We start from the raw sequence: 22,072 nt of genomic DNA, 5'->3' as shown, positions 1-22,072 counted from the left end.
TCAGCATTTGTGCTCCTTAGATGCTGCTTGGCCTGCTGTGTTCATCCAGCTCCACACTTTGTGATCAACGGGTTTTAAAAGTTAGTTTTCGGACAAAGTGCTCCCGTCAGCGACTTTATCTCTGCTCAAATTCAAACTCAGATATATCCGTGAAAGGTTTTATCACATTTCCATGCAAATTGTACAATTGCAAACACAAACTATCGACTGATTCCTCAGTGTCATTGATATCAATTACCTCGCGGCTCGCACAAATTAGATTTACCTAACTAGTGACGCACATTTAGATATCAAACAGTTACCACTCCTGCTGTTACAATCGTTCAGGATATGTGGTATTTAATCATCCGACTATTGATTTCTCCTTGATTGTATTACTGACCAGTTGTTCTTTGGTTTATTTATCCCGTAATACCGAGCAGTCATTCGGCCGCTCAATACGTCATGGCCGGGCTCGCGACACGGCAGTTGGAAAGCACCAGCACCCGCCGCCTGGGGCGGGACAGACACCTCAGTGACGGCAACCGCAACGTTTTTACTAGCGCATGCGCACCCTGTCAGGAAGCCGGTCCCCGCGCGCATGCGGAGTGGTGTTGACTACACGGTTTTTTTCAGTTTATTTCGAGGACAGAAGGTAGAAGAAACTTTGTATGAGTCTTTCCTGAAGTGAGTAGATGTTTGGGTGTAGTCTGTTGTGCTGTGCTTGACACTTGAGATGTGCGTCTTTAATTCTCTACTTTTTATTATATGTTTTCAGTCTCCTAGTACTTGGAAACCAGTGTGTTTGCTGTAATTGAGTGGTTGTGAAATGGTGTAGTGCCAACTCGGTGGCATTTATTTCGTTTTTCAAAAAAGCTTATCTAATTGTACACATAAAAAATTAACTTAACGCTTTATCTTGTGTTTTTTTTCTGGCGAATACACATTTTGCCTATATTGATTCAGTTTTAACTTAAATGTAAACAAAGCTTTGTACAGTTCATATCTGAGCTGATAATTCAGTGAAATCGATGGCTGAGGATGTTGCCTGTCACTTGCAGGGAGATAGCTGGTTGTGCTCTAATCTGCTTTTGGGTTTTGAAATACCACCACCACCACCACCACCGTTTTAGTGACAGACTGAACAAACATTTAAACAAATAATGTTAAACAGCAAACGTATTGTCGACGTCTTTGACTTGATACAGACTTGTACTTGAGTCACAGTATATTAGTAGTCTGTTCACTGCTTAAAGGAGAGAAGCAGCAAATTATTTAAAAAGAACATCACTGTCCCTCACCAGAATAATCTTTGTTCCTCCACTTGTTACTTTTCTCTATCACACTAAGTATGTACAGCCTGCCCATCCTCTGTGGAGCTTACTTCAACCCTGGTCTGTTGTGCACCCCAGATTTTCATCAAACTTCACACTTTATCTAACCAACTATTGAGAGGCCCTATGCTTTAAAATATCCCTCCTTAAACTTCTGTCTCTCTTAAAATGTTGCTTGAAATCTTCCTCTTTCAATCAAGATTTTGGCCACCCATCTTAATGTCTTTTCCTTATGTGCTCTGTTTCAGTTCTTTTCCATAAAATTCATGGGACATTTTGTTACGCTGAAGGTGTCAAATAACAAGTTTCATTTAAACAGTCTTCCGTTTTAATTGAATTTTGAACAGCTTCCCTACTTATGTCATGTGTCTGTATGAAATAGTGTTGCTCAATTTTTGCAAGTTTTGTCAGTGTCAATATTTGTGGTACTGAGCACAAAGAGCAGAAATTTTGGTTGTTCGAGATCAATCAACTCAGACCAAGGAATCATTGCAAGGGCTCCTCAGAGTTTGTTGGATAAACTCAGCAGATCTGGCAGCATCTGTGGAGCAAAAGTAGTTCTTATTTTGTGTTCAGTGCCCCCTCCTTGCACAATTTTAAACCAATTTAAAGTCCAATGGTAATATGGGAAAGTGGAGTTAAGGATTATCAAATCAGCCTTCGTGGGCTGAATGGTCTTCTTCTGCTCCTACATTTTATGATCTTATAATGGCATATTACTTCCACAGTAACTTTGAGGATGCTCTCCAGATACTCTTGAGGATATTTGGGGTGGCTCAGTCATTAGCACTGCTGCCACACAGCGTCAGGAACCTGGGTTCACATTGAGCCATGGGTGGCTGTCTGTGTGGAGTTTGCACATTCTTCCCATGGATGCTCCACTTTCCTCCTACAGTGCAAAGATGTGCAGGTTAAGTGGATTGGTAAATGCTAAATTGCCCATACTGTCCAGGGTTGTGTAGGCTGACCATGAAAATTGCAGGGATAGGGCATGGGATGAACCTGGGTGAGGTGCTCTTTGGAAAGTTGGTGTGGACTTGTTGGGCACAATGGCCTGTTTCCAAACTGTAGGGATTCTATATATTGTTATGTGGTATTACAGCTATGCTAAATGGGATAGATGAGGTCAGAGCAAATCAAGCAGGCTGGATATCCCTGAGGTACTGTTATAGCAGAATTGTCCATTTGTTTAACTGCAGTGTGCAGCCTCGTTGTCCAGCATAACCCTCATTCAACCAGCAGGAGGCAAGATAGGTAGACCAATTTTACAGATCCTAAATTAACTTATCCCTAGCTTCACATTTGAATTTAATGACCATACTGTACTTCTGGGAGCTGAGAGTCAACCTTGGAGAAATGAGCTAAGCAGAAATCCAACGTGCCATCAAGATTCTGAAAAAGGACATGGCACCTGGGATCAATGAGACACTAACACAGTTGTTGAAACATGGCAAGAACACTGTATTCAAGGATTGACGAAGAACAGATGTTTACTGGAAGAATTAATCAACAACATGATGTCTTACACCCCTGTGGTGGGATGTACAGGTTGTTCATGTTCAAGATATGAGTGGTGTTGAGGAAGACAACCAGCACAACACAAGTCCAAGCACCTGCATGTTTACACTGATGTAGTCTTGATTCAATGTTGGAAATTTCTGATCTTTAAAAAGATTTACTGTTCCTTGATCAGGGTGAGTTAATAAACCACCAGTACCTGAATGATAGGTCTGTGTAGAACTTTTTCACACCAATTCTATCCTGTTAGGTATATGTATTCTATTTGTATAATATTTGTATTTAAGGAAAAGGGAATACTGTATTGCAGTAATATATTATTGTTCAAATTACTATATCATTGAATATGTATACAGTTAAAATGCACTATCATCACATGAAATGATGTAATGTAGCATGGTGCAGAATTTAGAGCAGTACTGATCCTGATCATGTGTGTATGTTCAGCTCTACTATATCCATGTAATAATCTGTTATTCAACTTAAAAAGAAACAAAACTGGCGTATTCGTTCACCAGGGTGTGTAAGTTAGTGTTGGAGGCCAGGAACACGACAAGCCTCAATAGATATTAATTATTGATTGCCTTTCACAGCAACAGTATAGACCACTGGCTACCCACTACCATTATACCAGAGCGGGGAAACTGTTCAATTGGAAGCCTGCCAGAGTCACTGGGAATCTGAAGCTAATTTCTACCAGCCTATTTGTAGCAAATCAGGAAATAGCTGGTCATTTATGGGCAAAGAGGGAGATGTTATTTTAGGACATTGTTATAGTTTTTATGAGTATCTGATGTGGTACAGACTAAAGACTTGAAGCCCTTTTAATCACAGGATCTTGAAGCTTGGGAAGTCAACATTAGGTTTGAAATTTCAGAGGTCCATTCAGAAGTCTAATAACAGTGGGGATGAAGCTGTCTTGAACCTGTTGGTATGTGTATTTGGGTTTTTGTATCTTCTGCTTGATGGAAGGATTTAGAAGAGATTATGCCAGGGTGGGAAGGATTCTTGATGTTGCCTGCCTTTCCAAGGCATTGAGAAATATAGATGGAGTCAATAAATGAAAGGTTGGCCTGCATGATGCACTGGGCTGTGTTTGCAACTTTCTGTAGTTTCTTAAGGCCCTGGGCAGAGCAGTTACCATTCCAAGCAGTAACGTATCCAGATAGAATGCTTTCTATGGGGCATCTATAAAGCTGACAATAAGGATTCATGAACACTAACAGCCACCAAGAGGCAAGACCAATTCTCTGATGTCTCAATAAACACTGACAAAGAAGGACACAAATTGGACTGGGACAACACATTCATAATAGCACAAGCCAAGCAGAGATATGCCAGGGAAAGGCAGACAACATCAAGAATCCTTCCCACCCTGGTATAATCTCTTCTAAATCCTTCCACAGTGAAGATCCAAGGCTTCCACTAGAACTGGGATAGAGATCTCCACCACAAGTTCACACAAGCCCCCACACCTTCCATGAGATTAAATTCTAAAAGAAGAGGCAGTTGATAGTGACGGTGGTATAAACACAGATCCCCTCCCCATCACATCAAAATGTGATTTTTTTTTTCTTTAAATCTCTCATAGTTGGAGTCAGAGAAAGATACCCCCCATAGGTCCTTACAGCTGCAACTCCTTAGTTAAAGCTGGCAAATGGACTGAAGCATATTGACCAAATATTTCATGAGGTAATAGAGGCTATTGCTGGTAGAGCCCTTGGAGAAGAGAATATTGACTTTAAACTCTGTTTGAGGGTTCTGGAATAAATAGGGAGAGAGGGGGAGGTGGATCGAAGATGGAGAGAAAAGAAGATACGCGCAGAGGAGCGTATAGGTGGGGAGGTAGGGAGGGGATAGGTCAGTCTAGAGAAGACGGACAGGACAAGGAGGCAGAATGGGGTTAATAGATAGGAAATGGAGGTGCGGCTTGAGGTGGGAGGAAGGGATAGGTGAGAGAAAGAACAGGTTAGGGAGGCTGGAACAAGCTGGGCTGGATTTGGGATGCAGTTGAGGGGGAGGGGACGAGCTGGGCTGGTTTTGGGATGCAGTGGGGGGAGGGGACGAGCTGGGCTGGTTTTGGGATGCAGTGGGGGGAGGGGACGAGCTGGGCTGGTTTTGGGAGGCAGTGGGAGAAGGGGAGATTTTGAAGCTTGTGAAGTCCACATTGATACCATTGGGCTGCAGAGTTCCCAAGCGGAATACGAGTTGCTGTTTCTGCAACCTTCGGGTGGCATCATTGTGGCACTGCAGGAGGCCCATGATGGACATGTCGTCTGAGGAATGGGAGGGGGAGTTGAAATGGTTCGTGACTGGGAGGTGCAGTTGTTTGTTGTGAACCAAGCGGAGGTGTCCTGCAAAGCGGTCCCCAAGCCTTCGCTTGGTTTCCCCAATGTAGAGGAAGCCACACTGGGTACAGTGGATACAGTACACCACACCGGCAGATGTGCAGGTGAACATCTGTTTAATATGGAAAGTAATCTTGGGGCCTGGGATGGGGGTGAGGGAGGACGTGTGGGGGCAAGTGTAGCACTTCCTGCGGTTGCAGGGGAAGGTGCCGGGTGTGGTGGGGTTGGAGGTGAGGTGGAGCGGACAAGGGAGTCACGGAGAGAGTGGTCTCTCCGGAAGGCAGACAAAGGTGGGGATGGAAAAATTTCTTGGGTGTTGGGGTTGGATTGTAGATGGCGGAAGTGTCGGAGGATGATGCGTTGTATCCGGAGGTTGGTAGGGTGGTATGTGAGAACGAGAGGGCTCCTCTTGGGGCGGTTGTGGCCGGGCTGGGGTGTGAAGGATGTGTTGCAGGAAATGCGGAGACACGGTCAAGGGCGTTCTCGACCACTGCGGGGGGAAAGTTGCGGTCCTTGAAGAACGTGGACATCTGGGATGTGCGGGAGTGGAATGCCTCATCCTGGGAGCAGATGCGGCGGACGAATTGGGAATGGGGGATAGAATTTTTGCAGGAGGGTGGGTGGGAGGAGGTGTATTCGAGGTAGCTATGGGAGTCAGTGGGCTTGAAATGGACATCAGTTTCTAGCTGGTTACCTGAGATGGAGACTGAGAGGTCCAGGAAGGTGAGGAATGTGTTGGAGATGGCCCAGGTGAACTAGAGGTTGGGGTGGAAGGTGTTGGTGAAGTGGATGAACTGTTCGAGCTCCTCTGGGGAGCAAGAGGCAGTGCCGATACAGTCATCGATGTAACGGAAGAAGAGGTTGGGTTTGGGGCCGGTGTAGGTGTGGAAGAGGGACTGTTCCACGTAACCTACAAAGAGGCAGGCATAGCTTGGGCCCATGCGGGTACCCATGGCCACCCCCTTTGTCTCACCTATCCCTCCCACCTCAAGCCGCATCTCCATTTCCCACCTACTAACCTCATCCCTCCTCCTTGACCTGTCCGTCTTCCCTGGACTGACCTTTCGCCTCCCTACCTCCCCACCTATACTCTTCTCTCCACCTATCTTCTCTTCTCTTCATCTTTGATCCACCTCCCCCTCCTTATTTATTCCAGAACCCTCTCCCCATCCCCCCTCTCTGATGAAGGGTGTAGGCCCGAAATGTCAGCTTTTGTGCTCCTGAGATGCTGCTTGGCCTGCTGTGTTCATCCAGCTCCACATTTTGTCATCTTGTATAAAACAGTAGTTTTGCCTCAAATGGAGTATGTTTTCCAATTCTGTACCTTAGATTTTGGGAAAGACATGAGAGACTTTATAGAAAATATTTGAGAGTGGTTCCAGAACTGAAGAATTTGAGTTGTGTAAGTTGGCGAAACTGGGCTTTCTCGTTGGAAAAGAAAAAGTTGAGTGGAGTTTTGATAGATGTTTTCAAAATGATGAGCTGTCTGAACAGAATGGTTAGGGAGAAACAGTTCATATCTTTGGAAGGATTGAGAACCATGTGCTGATGATTTTCTCATGTCACTCTTGTTTTTTCTGCCATTTTTACAAAGTGAATAGTTAGGATCTTGTAGGCAGTGCTTGAGTGTGTGGTGGAGATAGGTTCCCTTAGATTCAATTGAATCTGAGTCATTGAGTAAAACCAATTATTCGCAGGGAAAAAGTAGGGAAATGGGAAGTGGACCTAGGCGAGCTATCTTTGCAGTGAATGTGCACAGATGTGAGAGCAAATGGTCTCTTTCTGTGCTATAATCATTGTATAATTCTGCAATTTTGTACATGGTTAAAATCAAATCAAAGTTACTGGTAGGAAAAAACTTGAAAGTACAAAAACCAAAAAATGCATAATATTCTTGTGACTTTCTGTAACTGAGATAATATCTTTAATTCTCTGGTTTCAGTAATGGACATAATTGCAGGATTGCTTTCAAAGGCATAGGTTCCAGACTTGTCTATAATTTTTAATGCTGTCGCTCATCCCTCAAGGTTCTTCTGAATGGTCAGCAAGTGTATGCATGCTTAAAATATTTGTGGTATATGTAACAATCGTGAATTTATATCAGAGAAGATTCGTCCCTCATTTTTCTGAAAATGTAATCTTCCATCAGCCAGGAAAAAAGCATGTTTTGAGGAAATATAACTTTACTTCCAAGAAGAAATTTGTGTTCATATTTGGAATGTTTACAATGCGAATTATATATCTACCTATCTAGTCTAAACCTTGTTTTCATCTTATTTAGAAAACACAGGGACAGACATTGCTGTCCCAGTTAACCTTGGCAAAAAGCAATGCCGTTTTAAGAATGGGAGGATGAAAAAAAAATGACAGTCTTGTCCAGTTGAGGTAAAATAAGGAAAGGTGAGATTTTGAGATCCACTGGAACACAATTCAGATCCATCCCACCGACAATTAGGTAGCACATGTTGTCTGAGTAGTCCAGAGTTCTGGCTGTGGTGCATGCATGCTCCAGTGAATTGCACAGACACTATATTGTTAAGAGCGTTGTTGTATGCCCTATGAGTGCCTACCATAAGAACATACCGTTAGTAATAGGTGACATCCATTAATTAATTAACTTGTTTGTTCCCTTTTTCTTGTGTGTTTAGTAACAGGAAGGACCCCCAACTAATACTATTTAACATCTTTATGACTATCTGATCTTAGTCTCTTCTGAAAGTTTGCCTCTTGACTGCTGCAGATACGTATTTTCGTTTTCATCTCCTCTGTCAATGCCTTTGCATTAGAATTGAAAAATCTTTGATCCTACTATCTTTCACGTTGTCACATTTTTCCTGACTTTCTCTAATCAGATCCTGTGTACGCTGAGGTCCAGCATCTGTACCAGCCACAATGCATTTCTTCTGAGAGGTGCAGGCTAGTTTTAAGTAGTACAAGTTAACCTCAACTACAGCTTCTTGCAAATTCAAGATACATATTGAAGTTGTTTGGCTGCAGGGTGTGATCATATTAATTAATTGCCAGCAAGAGTCTCTGTTCTGTCTGCATAGGAAGCAATGGGTTAATCCTACATCACAATTCCTCTGCCTGTTTGTAGGAGCTATTGAATTTAGTCCCTCCTCATGTTTTCTTTAAATTTTACTGCATCAAAAAGGTATTTATTTGTCCTGTAGATTGTAGCTATTAATCTAAAATTTGCTGGGTTAGCTAAAATGAAGTTAAATGAAATGAGAAGTTTAAAAACACGTGAAGACCTATCAAGCTTTAGGTATTTCTGTCCTTTGAAGGTGTGTATGTGTGAGTGGCTTGAGTGCTGTCACTCAGTAGTAATAGACTAACTGTCACAGGAACTCCGGAAAAGACTGGAGCCCTTTTTAAAAACGTGATGAATCAGTGTAATTATGTGACTATCAGTGAAATTTGTAATTGCTATAAAAGTGTGCTGTGTAAATATATGGTTGATTGGGTGACATAAAGCATGAGCAAGCTAAAGTTGAGGTCAAAGTTTGTTACAAGCATAAGTCTCTTTCCTGGGAAATTCTGATGAGTTAATTGATCAAACTGCACATGACAGTTGACCTGTGAGATGGTTGCTTTTTTGTATAGAAAAAATATTAAAAAGGCTTGCCTCAGAACACAGTCAGCTGGCTGAGGATGGCAGTCATCTGACTAAGGCTGAAGGTTGGGACTGATTAGGCTGTTTGATCTGTTCTGGTTTGTCCTTGGATAAGTTCATGAAATGAGGGTTCACTTGTGATTGTAGGCGTTGTATGGGTAAGATTTTTGGACTTTTAAGTGTATGTTGCCTCAATAAAGAAAATTGGATATATTCTATTGTCAGGATTGCCAAGGGTTATTGAATAAACCAGATGAATTAGGTACCATGTGAATAAAAGTAGACATTATTTTACTTTGGAAGATTCTAGTGTTGACATACAGCCCATTCCTCGGTTCAAAGCTGCTTAATTTGAATTATCTGACAGCACAAATAATTTTATCATTTAAGTTTCTTGTTTGGCTGTGTTATTTAACATTAAGAATGCGTAGCAGACAGTTGTTCAGCTATTTGTCTGTACTGGTACTCAGAATGAATAAATCACTTGCTATTCCCCATATCCTGACATTTCTTTTCAGAGAATGATCCAGTTCCCTTTTTGTTTGAAAGTCTTAATTGACCCTGCCCCCACTAAACTTTTTTGAGCGATATTTTCTAACTCCCCTTTACTTTAGATCGTATCGTCGCAGTTTTCCCAACCAGGTGAATCATCTCTAAATTCTCTGCATTAGATTTAATTTGTCTCTTGCCCACTCATTCTGTCAATCTGTTGACATTCTTTTAAAGTTCTAGATAATCATCCTTACAGAATCATAGAGGTCTGCTGCACAGTAAAAGGTCTTTTGGCCCACTGTGTCTGCACTGGTCAAAAACAACTACCTTTTTCTAATCCATTTTCCAGCACTTGGCCTATTGCTTTATATGCCTTGGCAATGCAAGTGTACATCTAAATGTTACTTCAGTGTTACGATGGATCCTGCCTTTACCACCCTTACTGGCAGTGAGTTGCAGATTCCCACTACTTGCTGGTGCAAATGATTTTCTTAATCGCCTCTGAACCTCCTGCCCCTTACATTAAGTTCATGACCTCGGTCATTGATCCCTCCATCAATTGAAAATGTTTCTTCTCCTCTGCCCTATGTATGCCTCTCATAATTTTATCCAGTGCAAATATTTTCCCTCTAATCTTCTCTTCTCTTAAAAGAAAACCATCTTGGCCTGTCAACTCGTGGTTCACAGTATGTTAGGCTTCAGAGCTTCTACAATTTTTAAAATAGATCTAGGTTATTATAATATCTGTCAGGAAGAACAGGGGTCTTATGATATATCTTTGGAGGTCGTTTTGTTCGGATTTCTCCAATCTGTAAAACAAGAAATGAGAAACAAAATAGTGACTGTCTTTCAGCCAATTTCATATTCATGTTGTTACTGCGGCTTTTGTTCATTTCCTTTATGTTACTTAACTTTTTTTCTATGCAAGGTCGACGAATGATCAATATTTTACTATTTTGTCACATTCTAATACTTTTCATTATAATTCACAGCAAAATGTCCCAGCTCCCTACCAAGGTTGAAGCAGAGCTTCAGCCTTTGCTTGGGCAACTGTTGAAGAGCATAAAAGAGAGAATTACAGCAGCACCATCAGTTGAATGTGCAGAAGAGATCTTGCTACACTTGGAGGAAACAGATGAAAATTTTCACAAGTATGTTGCGAAAATTCTACAATTGGTTGATTTTTAAAAACCAAATTAACATAGAGGATGAGTCTCAATTAAGCGACTTGGAAGTTGAATTCTAGCTCTACGTGGCATTTGCAACCTGGGTGGGTCAATGCTGATCTAGAATTCAAATTAAAAGAAATAATTGACTTCTTTCACATACTTGGGTATGTTTTCTGGTGAGGGGTCTCTAGCATAGAAGAGTTAATTTTGTTACTTACGCTTGTGAGTTGCACTCAACATCCCACTTGCACGAGTAAAATTACAAAGAAAATTAAAAGCACATTATCATAGAAAATGGAAAAACAAAAAATACTAAGTTTTATGAAAGAGATTTAGAGATAATGGGAGGATCATAGATTTACAGAATGAAATAATAGAGAACATTTCATTCACTATTCGCACTGCCAAATGGAACTAGAGTGACCTCAGTCCTCAGTGTTGCACTTTGGAGGCCAAACTATACAGGCTAACAATCCCTATCTACTTTGGAATTAAGTAATCCGATTCTAACTTCTTATGAAGCACTTTTTATGACCAACTATCAGTGCAGGAGTTCCTTAGGTTAGTGTCCTTGGCCAAACCTTCAGTGATCTGCTTCATCAATGACCTTTCTTCAATTATAAGATCAGAAGTGGGGATGCTTGCTGATGATTGTATGATGTTCGGTGCTATTTGCATCTCCTCAGTCCACGTCCAGACGTAACAAGAATGAGATGATATTCAGCTTCGGCTGACAAGTGACAAGTTTGAGTGCCAGGCAACAGACAACTCTGACAAGAGAGAAGCTAACTTTTGACTTTTGGTGGCATTAAATCCACTGAATCCCCCACTTTCAGCATCCTGGAGTTGATCCTGGGGATTACTATTGACCAGAAACTCAGCGGGACTAGCTTTATAAATTGTGTGGCTACAACCAGCAGGTCATCTGCTAGGAATCCTGCTGTGAATGACTTCCCAAAGCCTGTCACTGTATGCAAAACACAGGTCAATAGGGTGATGGACTTGTCTGGATGCAGCGCCAGCAACACTCAAGAAACTTAACACAATCCAGGACAAAGTAGCCCGCTTGATTAGTACCAGAAGTTAAAAACATTTACTCTTTCCATTGCAAACGCATAGTGGCAACAATGTTTACCATCTGTAAAATGCCCGGTGGAAATTCACCGAAGCTCCTTAGCCCGTTCCAACTACATGACCATCACCACCTGGAATGATGAGGGGGCTGCAGATACATGGAATACCACCATCTGCAAATTTAATATCAACTAGGTGACCTGACTTGAAAGATATATGGCTGCTATAGAACACTTCCTTAAATGTATTATGGGTTCATCTACAGCACTTGGACATGTAACAGTTAAGAAGGCAGCTTACCACCACCTTCTCGTGTCAGTTAGGGATGGGGTTGATAAATGCTGGCCCAACCAATGTTGCTCACACCCCTTGATTGTATAATAATAATAAAAAACAATACTTGTGTGTTCTAATTTTCTGTCTCTTCAATTGAATTGTAAGCACTTCATCCAAGATTTAATGCCATTTTAACCAATAATACTTTGTGCCTGATATTAATGTTCTTTATGAAACAGCCATAGTGTTCCACTGGAGAAATATGCAACATATAATTGAGGAAAGCAGAACTTAGACTTGGAAGGTTTGTTCTCTGACATACCAGTGATGTCAGCTTTTTAGCAAAATACAATGTTATTTTTAGAATGATGATAACGTAGTGTGGAGCTGGCGGAACACAGCAGGCTAGGCAGCATCAGAGGAGCAGGAAAGTTGACGTTTCAGATCAGGACCCTTCTTCAGAAGACTGTAAGCAGACAACAGGCTGCCTGGCCTGTTTTGTTCCTCCAGCTCTTCACTGCGTTATCTCTGACTCCAGCATCGGCAGTTCTTACTATCTCTTATTTACAGAATGTGTTTGATAAGGTACCACAGATTAGGCTAAATAATAAGATAAGATCACATGATGATGGAGGTAGAATACTTAGCATGGATAGAGGATTGACTGGCCAATAGAGGATAGAGAGTTGGGGAAAGGGTGGTATTTTCATATTGGCAACCTGTAACTATTAGTGTGTGACAGGGACCAGTGCTGGGGTCACAATTATTTACAATATATGTGTTAGTGACTTTGAGGAAGAATATACCAAACCAAGTTTCTAGATGACTTGAAAATAAGTGGGAGGTAAGTAATTAGAATGACGTAAAGAAGTTGCAGCGGAATATAGATAGATTAAGTGAGTGGGCAAAAATTTGGAGGTTTATAAATATGAATTTATGCGTTTTGGCAGAATTAATAGATAAACATTATTTAAATGGAGAAAAACTGCAGAAGGTGTCAAAAAAAAGAGGTTTGGGTGTCCCCGTCAATGAATCACTAAAAAACTAGCATTCAAGTTCAGTGGGTAATGGGGAATCCAAATGGAATGTGACCTTTATTTCAAAAGGAATGAATTATAAAAGTATGGCAATTTTTCCAAAATTGTAAAAAGCAGCAGACAGAGCATAGCTGGAATATTGTGACCGATTTTCGACCCTATCGAAAGGAAGATAAAATGGCATCGGAGGCAGCCCATAGAAGCTCACTAGAAATATAATACCAGATAGAAGAACAGTCATATGAGGAGAGTTTGAGTAGGTTGAGTCAGTACTCACTGGAATACTGAAAAATGAGAGGCAACCTAATTGAAATATACAAGATTCTTCGAGGACTTGACAAGGTAGATGGGGAAAGATTGTTCTCCTTTGTGTGAGTGTCCAGAATCAGAAGCGTGATCTTCGAATAAGAGTGAAATAACTCCACAGAGGCTAGTATCCTGTCACCAAGTCTCCCTTTATTTACAGTTGGAGAATCCTTAACACTGATCCAGCTCCCTAAGAGCAAGCTCTGAGTGGAAAAGATATTTAACACACCTGTTTTGACCTGTTAGCTGTTAATCTGCTCCAATCAGGGAACTCATCTTCTATGAGGCCTACCTGGCTGACTTCATTATAGTCACTGCATCCCTTTCCCTCTGTAGACATGTGTAGGCTGTTTCTTTCAGCCTACCTTCAAAGCTTGGTTTGCTGTTATTGCCAGAGCATTGGATGATGAATGTTATGGAGCTGTCCTTGTATGTTAACCTCTATTACGACCAGTTGACTGCTAAACCAGATGTTTATTTTGATTGAGATAATGAGGTGTAAAGCTGGATGAACACAGCAGACCCAGCAGCATCGGAGGAGCAGGAAGGCTGATGTTTCGGGCCTAGACTGCTTCCAACTGCTTCAAACCAGATGTAGGTGGACTTTCCAGGGTGTGCCCACTTCTAGATACCGGCCTATGATCTCTCTTACTTACTTTAGGTCATCTGGGACTCTTGCTGTTTTGAGTCCATATACTGGCAACAATCACAATGCCTTGCCAGTCTGGATCCTGAAGAAAATTTTAACTGTTTGGCTGAGACTTGTCTTTGTTTTGGGGTTTTGCTGTGAGGTAACCTACAGTCTTTCTGTTCAGGATATGCCCTAACTGAGGCTAGGCAATTACCTTTACTCAAGTGTTGCTTCCCAAGTTTAGTGGGACTGGCTAGGGTGTCCGCTTCCATCGAAAACAACTCATATGCTTTACTTGCTGCATTTTCCATTGATAAAGCTAGTTACAGTATCTGTTTGAAGTCTAGTTGGGCTTCAGCTATTGGGTGCTTTTGCGTGGTTATGTCATCAATTCCACTATCATCGCCACTGAAATAACTACACAGAGGCATGTATCTTGGCTTCCTTCATCCACACATGTACAGTCCTTGACACTGATCCAGCTCCCTCAAAGCCAGCTCTCACAGAATAGGATGTTTGATTCTCCTGTTCTTATCTGTCTGCCAAGGTTCCCTGATTGGCCCAGATTAATAGCCCCAATCAGGGAACTCATTCCACAATGTCCACCTGACTGACCTCATTACAATCGCTGCAAAGGGCTGTATATTTAAGACACAGATGAGGAAGATTTTTTTTCTCTGAATGTACTAAATCTGTGGAATTCTTAACACTAGGCTGTTGAGGCTGGGTCATTACTGATCTTCAAGGCTGAGATGTAAAGACTTTTAATCATAAAGTGAAACAAAGATTTTGAGAAAAAGGGAGCAGACTCAATGGGCTGTATGGCCTGCTTCCATTTCTGTGCCTCATGGCCTTATTATGTAGTTCTTCTGTCAGAGAAACAAATACATGAATAGCAAAACAAAGGTAGTAGAAACTAAAACCAATTTTAAATAATATAGAAAATATATATTACAGATTTAATCTTGACCAATGGCAGCTGAATTTGGTTGCTTAAAACTGGTAATAATGTGTTCACGTAGCATATTTAAATTAATAATTTTAAAGTATTTTCCTTTATTCTCTATTCTCCACTGTATACCATTTGACATTGGTTAGTGATATGCCTACCTCTTCAGTGTTTAGTGCTTGATTTTCAAAAGTTGCATTGAACCTCAATTTTCGGCCCAACTCTCCGCAAATTCCACTCGGACCCTCTGGAGGTTTCCAGTTCCTCTCTGACATCTGCTGTAAGATCAATACCTTATCATCTTATAATTCAAAGATATAAGACTGTGTGCTATTTTTGTGATGTCAACTTAATTCTGTTGCCTAATGTAAATCGATAGATTTTTTTCTTATGAGGTAGAGTATCAGCTATGATCTGCCTGAGTAATACAGCAGCCTCCAACAGCCAAATAGCCGACTTCTTCTATTTCTTATTTTGTGTTCCAGATGACCCCATATTTTATAATCAGTGAATGACAGGTATTTCTGTCTGCTTTTTGTAATGAAAATGTAATTGTATTTATTATAACTTATGATTATTGAAACAAAACTCAGTGAAAGTCTTTAACTCATTCAGATCTTTAATTTCTGTGTTTTTTCAGTTATGAACTGGTGAAGTATCTTCGAAACTATATAGACACTGCCTTGGGCTCTGTGATTGAAGAGGAGACTGAGAAATGTACTTCTGCAGAAGGCCGATCTCTAGGTTCTGGTCAAGATACACTTGTTCAACAAGTTACAAGAAAAACTCGGGAATCTGAAGAGTAAGTTGTGTATAGTATTCACCCATTATTCACTCAAACTGGCAAAAATAAGTTACAGGATTTGAGATTCTGATTACTTGGAAATAAGAGAATTCTATATGAAGGCCTTCTGAAGTTTCATTCCACAAAATGATATGAAAGTTTGCACACCTTCTGCTTCTACATATTGGTTATTCTAGGCATCCACAGGGACTTGTGCTGATTATTCCAGGAGGCTCTAAGTTTGTGGAATGACTGGCTTCTGCAGTGTGTAATTGGGGAATATAGAATTGAAGGTTCCCATGAAAAACCTGCAGCTACATGAATGAAACACCATGTTCTTTTTAACTGAGACTATAAAATTAAGCTCCAAATGCTCAATGCACATCATAATGCACAATAATAAGGTGTTTATGGTAATACCTCACATCACAATTTGGTAATGGCATTCATTGGAGAATGTGGTTTTATGAAATTTAATGGTAGCGATGGAAATAACTGATAGCTTTGTACCTGCAGCCTTGACTGTAAGCAGGAGGTAACAGACAGGCTTCAAATTCCTTCACTCCTTAACAGCACCTCTTCTGAGGATGCATTTACTAGCTGTCCCATTGCTACCTATTAATAGTGTGTTCACTTGAGTGTGATGGATGGATCCCTTTGTGTTTATTTGTTGGATCTCCAATGCCCCTCAATACTATCTCCTTTTGGGGCAAGGGTGTTGCTGTATCTGTTTCAGGGCTAAGTTAATTTGTCACGTACTTTCTAGTTGCAGGTAGTTGTGTGCCACCTGATTTGAATGGGGACTGCGTGTATCAGCTTGATTTTTAAATCTACTCTTATTTCAAACTTGTGCTTTGTAAAATTACTCAGGGATAATTAAGTGCAATTTTATTAGTTTAAGAGCTAAAGTTCATTGCTTGGTGAACTGTTACCTTGTCATGCTTTGTTACAGATACAAGGAGATGATGCAATCTTTAAAAAGTACAATGATGATTGTAGTTGAATCCCTAATTAATAAATTTGAAGAAGATCAACTAAAGAAAGAAGAACTACACAGAAAGAAAACACGTGAGCAGCACACTAGTTACTGCATGGACAGTTGCTCTGATAGTGGATCCTCATTCAATCAGGTAAATAAATGCTTCTTAATCTAGGGTCTTTTCTTTCTGTTTGAAGTATTCCAATTGCTCACTGTTAACAGTCTGAGAATAAATAAATGATGACTAGTGAGTTATCAAGTGCAAGAGACTCTGGTGAGATCTGTTCCTCTCTAAACTGACTACAAAATATTTCAGTTCTGAGGAAGGTTAACCGGACCCGAAACGTTAACTCTGTTTTCCCCTCCACAGATGCTGCCAGACCTGCTGAACTTTCCCAGCAACTTTGTTTTTGTTATAAAAAATATTTAACCTGTTGAACTTTGTTTAATTGTGCCAGGACAAACCAGTGATGAAATTTGGAATTATTCTGGTTTGAATATGTAGGTGGTATACTATATGTGCACAGACCTGCTAGGCAATTAAAGAGAGATTTTATGTTTTAAAAAATGTTTTAATCTAGTCTTACCTAATTTTTATCATTTAAAGTTTTAAATGATACTACTTATCATCTTTATCTCTCTGGATTAATTCTACCTTTTCTTGACCGAGTATACTAAAAAGGAGTCTACGTAATTTGCTGTATCAGTAGCAGTTAGCAGTATAATTCCATTCAAGTGCAGCAGTCTCCACAAAACGTTATAAAAATAAAACTGTTTCTTAAAACTATCTCCTCTTACATGAAGTGAAATTTGTTTTTAACAAAATATCTCTCCATTTAGACACATCAGTTTAGTTTATCAGTGGGCCATCTAAGTTGTGATGGTGTGAAATTTAAGCCTTGGTTTGAAGTACGTTTGCTTTCAGGTGAATTGTAATAAGTAATACAGGTGACTGAGTGAACAGAAAATTGAACAGTTTACCCAACTGATTAGGTGACTTGAGCAACATCATGCTAACTGTGTAGGTTTAATTTTTGTACCTGCTGAATCATTTGTCTGCAGGTTGCTAACCATGGCAAAGCTATGTGGAAGACCTGTTGAGGGGGACCTTTGCATTCTATTCCCATTCCTGATAACTGGGTGGGTATGAACCGGGAAGGATGACTCTGTCTCGTTTGCATGGCTTTTGGGGGAGAGGTGCTGCTACCTCTCGGAATGCTGTTGGGCAGCCATCAGAGAAAGTGGCAGCTCTGGCAGACAGTCCTGGGGCCTGATAGTTTGGAGATCAATGGTGCAGACCCTGGACAACATTGTAGCATGTGGAGAAGTTGCAAGTTGGAAGGAAGGGCTTGATGAGTAGCCTAAGTCAGAGGGAGAGGAATGTTGAAAGCAAACGAATTGTGAGAATTAGTATAGGGTCTGACTAGTAGCTCAGACGTAAGACTGTGTACTTAATAATTTTACTTTTCCAGGGTAACTATTTTATTTAATTTCATTGGAATCATCCAAAGCCTCTGATTTTAACTGAGACTTTTGGAAGATTCCAAGCATAGAGGACTTGCTTAGCCGAAAACTCAATTTTCCAAGCAGTTCCTTTTGAGTGTGCTATGTTTGGGCTCCTACACGGATGCCACGTGCAATTCCTATACATGCTGTGTTAACGACTGTTTTGCCATCGGAAAGTCCTGGCTGTATAGTCTCAGACATTTACAGTACAAAAGATAGTTAATTGGATCATTGTGTCTGCATCAATTGACAAAGATCTGACTATATTAATCCCTTTTTCCAGCTTTTGGTCTATAACCATGGAAGCTACGGCAACCTAAGTGGCTATCTAAATGTTACCGAAATGTTCCTAGAGTTTCTGATTCAACCGCCCTTTCAGGCAGAGAGTTTCAAACTCTGACCACCATCTGAGTGAAAAAGATTCTCCCCAACTCCCCTCTTAGCCTTCTACATCTAACCTTAAATCTATGTCCTCTGTGATTAACCGTTCTACAAATGGATAAAGTGCCTTCCTGCCCAACGTCTGTATGCTCCTCATAATCTTATGCATCTCATTCTTTGCTGCTGTAAGGGAAAATAAAATCTCAGCCTATCTAATTTTTCTCTTAGCTCAGATTTTCAAGTGTAGGCAGTATTCTGGTAAATCTCCTCTGCACCATCTCTAGTGTAATCATATAAAGTAGTGATAAGAACTGCACACAGTACTCTAGCTGTGGCCTAACCAGGATTTTATACAGTTCCAGCTTAATCTCCTTGCACTTGTATTCTAGGCCTCGGCTTAAAAAAAAGGTGAATATCCCATATTCTTTCTTAATCACTTTATTTGCCTGCGTTGCTACCTTCAGGGATCTGTGGAAATGCACAATGATCCCTATGGACCTTCCAGGGCCCTACCATTCATTGTGTAATCCCTTGCTTTGTTTGCTGTTCTCAAGTACATTACCTCACACCTTTCCAGTTTAAATTTCATTTGCCATTACTTTGCCCAGCTGACCAGCCCCTTGATATCTTCTTACAGTTTGTGGCTATTCTCTTCACTGTTTGTTGCACAATGTCATTTATGAACATCCTGATTGTACCCCCTACGTTTAAGTCCAAATTATTTAAAGTATGCAACAAACAACAAGGACCCGACCATCAAGACCTGCAGAACTCCACTAGAAATAGACTTCCAGTCACGGAAACATTCAGGCAATTTTGGATCCAATGTGCCACTTTTGCTTGGATCCATGGGTTCTTGGCGAGTTTGCTAAGAGTGGATGTGACATGAAAATATCATTTTAAAATATAGCATGGCGGATTGTTTTGCTTTTGAATAGAAACATAGAATATGAGATAATGGAATTTGAATAACGTACGTGTGTAACACTTTTGCAGAACACCAAAATTGCTGCTTGTTAACAGTACCAAGATGTTTTAATTTTGCCATAATTTTATTGTTTCATTGAGAAAAACTAGTTAATTGCCCTTTTATGTTGGTACAGCAAGGATACTGTTTTCATCAGGATGTGTCAGGTTGTGTAAATATGGTTGGCTGCTTTGCACAAATTAAATTTAACCAGTTTCTAAAATGCAACTTTTGGAATAATACACAGTACGATTGTAACAATGTGAAATACTCCATAACATTAAAAGATTATAATAAGACACAATCTGGTAAGGCTAGTGAATTATTTTGAACTGAATTACGTTATCACAATGTTGTTTTTAAAATACGTTTATTTTTAGTTCATCCAAGTTTCTTTGTTGTAAAAAGCCTACCATGTATGTGTGTGTTTAAAACATATTATAAAAAATAGTAATCACATTGATTTAGCAAATACTCTGGGATATTTGTGGGCCACCAACCAACTACAGGCCAGTCAATTTAACCTGTGTGGTGGGAAAGCTATGTGACACACTGCAAAAGATGATCAATCTTGGGTGAGGCGCATAGCTGGAAATTGCAGTGTTTAACTGCCTGGCCCTAGCTGTCTGAAAAAGGGTGATGACACTTATAAACAAGGAGCCTGAGTAAATAATTCAGCCCCTTGAGCCTTCTCTGGTGTTTAATATGGTCATGGCTGATCTAATCTCAACCTCAACTCTGCCTTCCTTCCCTTATTCCTTTTTACAAATTAAATATCTATCTGTATCCTCCTTACATTTATTTAGTGCTCCAGTGTCCATCGCACTCCGAGTTTGTGAATTCCACAGATTCCACGCGGTCCATATTAAAATGTTAAGAGTACGAATACTAGTTAGGCAGAATTTTCTAACTTCCTCTTAAATGTATATTTGCAGATTTCCTGAACTGCTACTACTTCTATAACACAACTTTTAAAGAAAAAATTAGGAGGATACATGGTAGTTATTTTGCAAGATACAGAACGAAAAACTCTTCAGGATCACCTCGTCTCATCAGTCTGAAGCTTCTTAATTGACCTTTTCATAATCAAACCGAGGTTCTAATTTCCAGCAGTGTTGAAGAAATTTACTCCTACACATTAATAGTATAATAATACATCTAATTTGCATGATATAATGTGCTTGTCTTTTTATAAAATAGCGTATCCTCTGCCCTCACTTTAACAGTGCTGGTAAAGGAAATGGTAAAATAATGAACTCCTGGCTTTGGTTTCTTCCCATTTTGCCCTGGCTATTTGTGAAGTTTTAAATTTCTTGAGCCATCTTTACAGTTCTCATGAACTGTAGGGACACAGATATGAAATCTAATCCTGATACCTTTTGTACAAAAAGCTGTACCTTGATTAGTTACAGAGGGCATTGTGTCCATAAACTAATTCAAAGAGACAAACTGGTGATTTTGTTAGGTGATTCCCATTTGACAACAAGAGAAATGCCAATCTTTAGTCTCAGTCATCGGGTTAATCACGACAGTATGCCCTAATCATCTGATGATACTATTTTAAAGTGTGCTGTGCCTGGAAGGGATAGACTGAGGGCTTTAGCTGTGTTGTACCCAGGTACCTCAACTTCCTGAAAAAATTTAAACATAAATTTGGTCCACTGGATCTTGATCAGTAATCTCATGAAGAGCTAGGTTTACTTCTGCACCACCACTGAGGGAGGCATTGGCCTATTGGTATTGTTGCTGGACTATTAATCCAGAGATCCACATAACATCCTGGGCACCTGGGTACAAATCCTGCCACAGCAGATGGTGGAATTAGAATTCAATAAAATATCTGGAATTAAGCATCTACTAATGACCTTGAAATCATCGCCAATTGTCAGGAAAACCCATCTGGTTCACTCATGTCCTTTAAGAAGGAAACTGCCATCCTTACTTGGCCTGGCTTACATGTGATTCCAGACTCTCAGCAATGTGGTTGACTCTGATCTGCCCTCTGGGCAATTAGGAGTGGGCAATAAATGCTTCCTGGTCAGCAACACCCTCATCCCGTGAATGAGTAAAGAATAAAGACCATCTTGCTGAAAGTGGTTTTCAGAGGGTGGTTTCAGGGAACAATATAGCAGCATCAATAATTGTGAACATGATTTGGTTCCATTTTGTTTTCAGTAGGGTTCCTACATAGTCTGGTAGTGCTATGAAACTATAAGATGAAAAGAAATAGGTGCAAGAATAGGCCATTCAGCCCTTTGAGCCGTTGTGATTCAATAGGATCGTGGCTGATCTGATATTCCTCGTGCACTTTCCTGCCTTTCCCTGTAACACATGATTCCCCTACTAATCAAGGATCTATCTATCTCAGCCTTAAATATACACAAGAACTGCCCCCACAACTCTGTGGCAAGGAGTTCCAAAGACACTCAACCCTCCGAGAGAAGATATTCCTCCTTATCTCACTCCTAAGTTGATGCTCCTTTATTATGAGACTGTCCTCTGTGGTTCTAGACTCTCCTATGAGGGAAACATCTTCTCAAAATTTACTGTATCAAGCTTTTTTAAGAATCCTATATTTTTTTAATCAGATCACCTCTCATTCTTATAAACCCCAGTGAGTAGTGTCCTAACCTGGTTAGCCTTTGCTCATTCCTCCATACTGGCAGTCATAGTGAACTTTGCTGAGCTGCCTCCAATGAAACGATATCTTTCCTTAAATAAAACTG

General features: G+C 40.4%; 1 protein-coding gene across 3 annotated transcripts in view; it reads left to right on the top strand.

Annotated features, from left to right (window-relative positions):
• Window positions 1-566: 566 nt before the first annotated feature.
• Window positions 567-22,072, top strand: part of tbc1d32 (TBC1 domain family, member 32) — a 228,770-nt gene continuing 207,264 nt past the window's right edge. For 2 of the 3 annotated variants that reach the window (XR_007247581.2, XM_048531422.2), the window contains exons 1-4: window positions 567-666; window positions 10,280-10,438; window positions 15,370-15,531; window positions 16,466-16,643. Coding sequence is in view for 2 of the 3 variants with exons in the window: in XM_048531422.2 (XP_048387379.2) it covers window positions 581-666; window positions 10,280-10,438; window positions 15,370-15,531; window positions 16,466-16,643 (585 nt within the window). In the remaining variant the exon portion in view is untranslated. The remainder of the gene's footprint in view (window positions 667-10,279; window positions 10,439-15,369; window positions 15,532-16,465; window positions 16,644-22,072) is intronic. The other variant, XM_048531423.2, reaches the window with a different exon arrangement.

Source organism: Stegostoma tigrinum, chromosome 4 (assembly GCF_030684315.1).
Source record: "Stegostoma tigrinum isolate sSteTig4 chromosome 4, sSteTig4.hap1, whole genome shotgun sequence".
Lineage (NCBI taxonomy): Eukaryota > Metazoa > Chordata > Chondrichthyes > Orectolobiformes > Stegostomatidae > Stegostoma > Stegostoma tigrinum.
The sequence above is the reverse complement of the archived record's forward strand: the minus strand, read 5'-3'. Positions and strand labels throughout refer to the sequence as shown.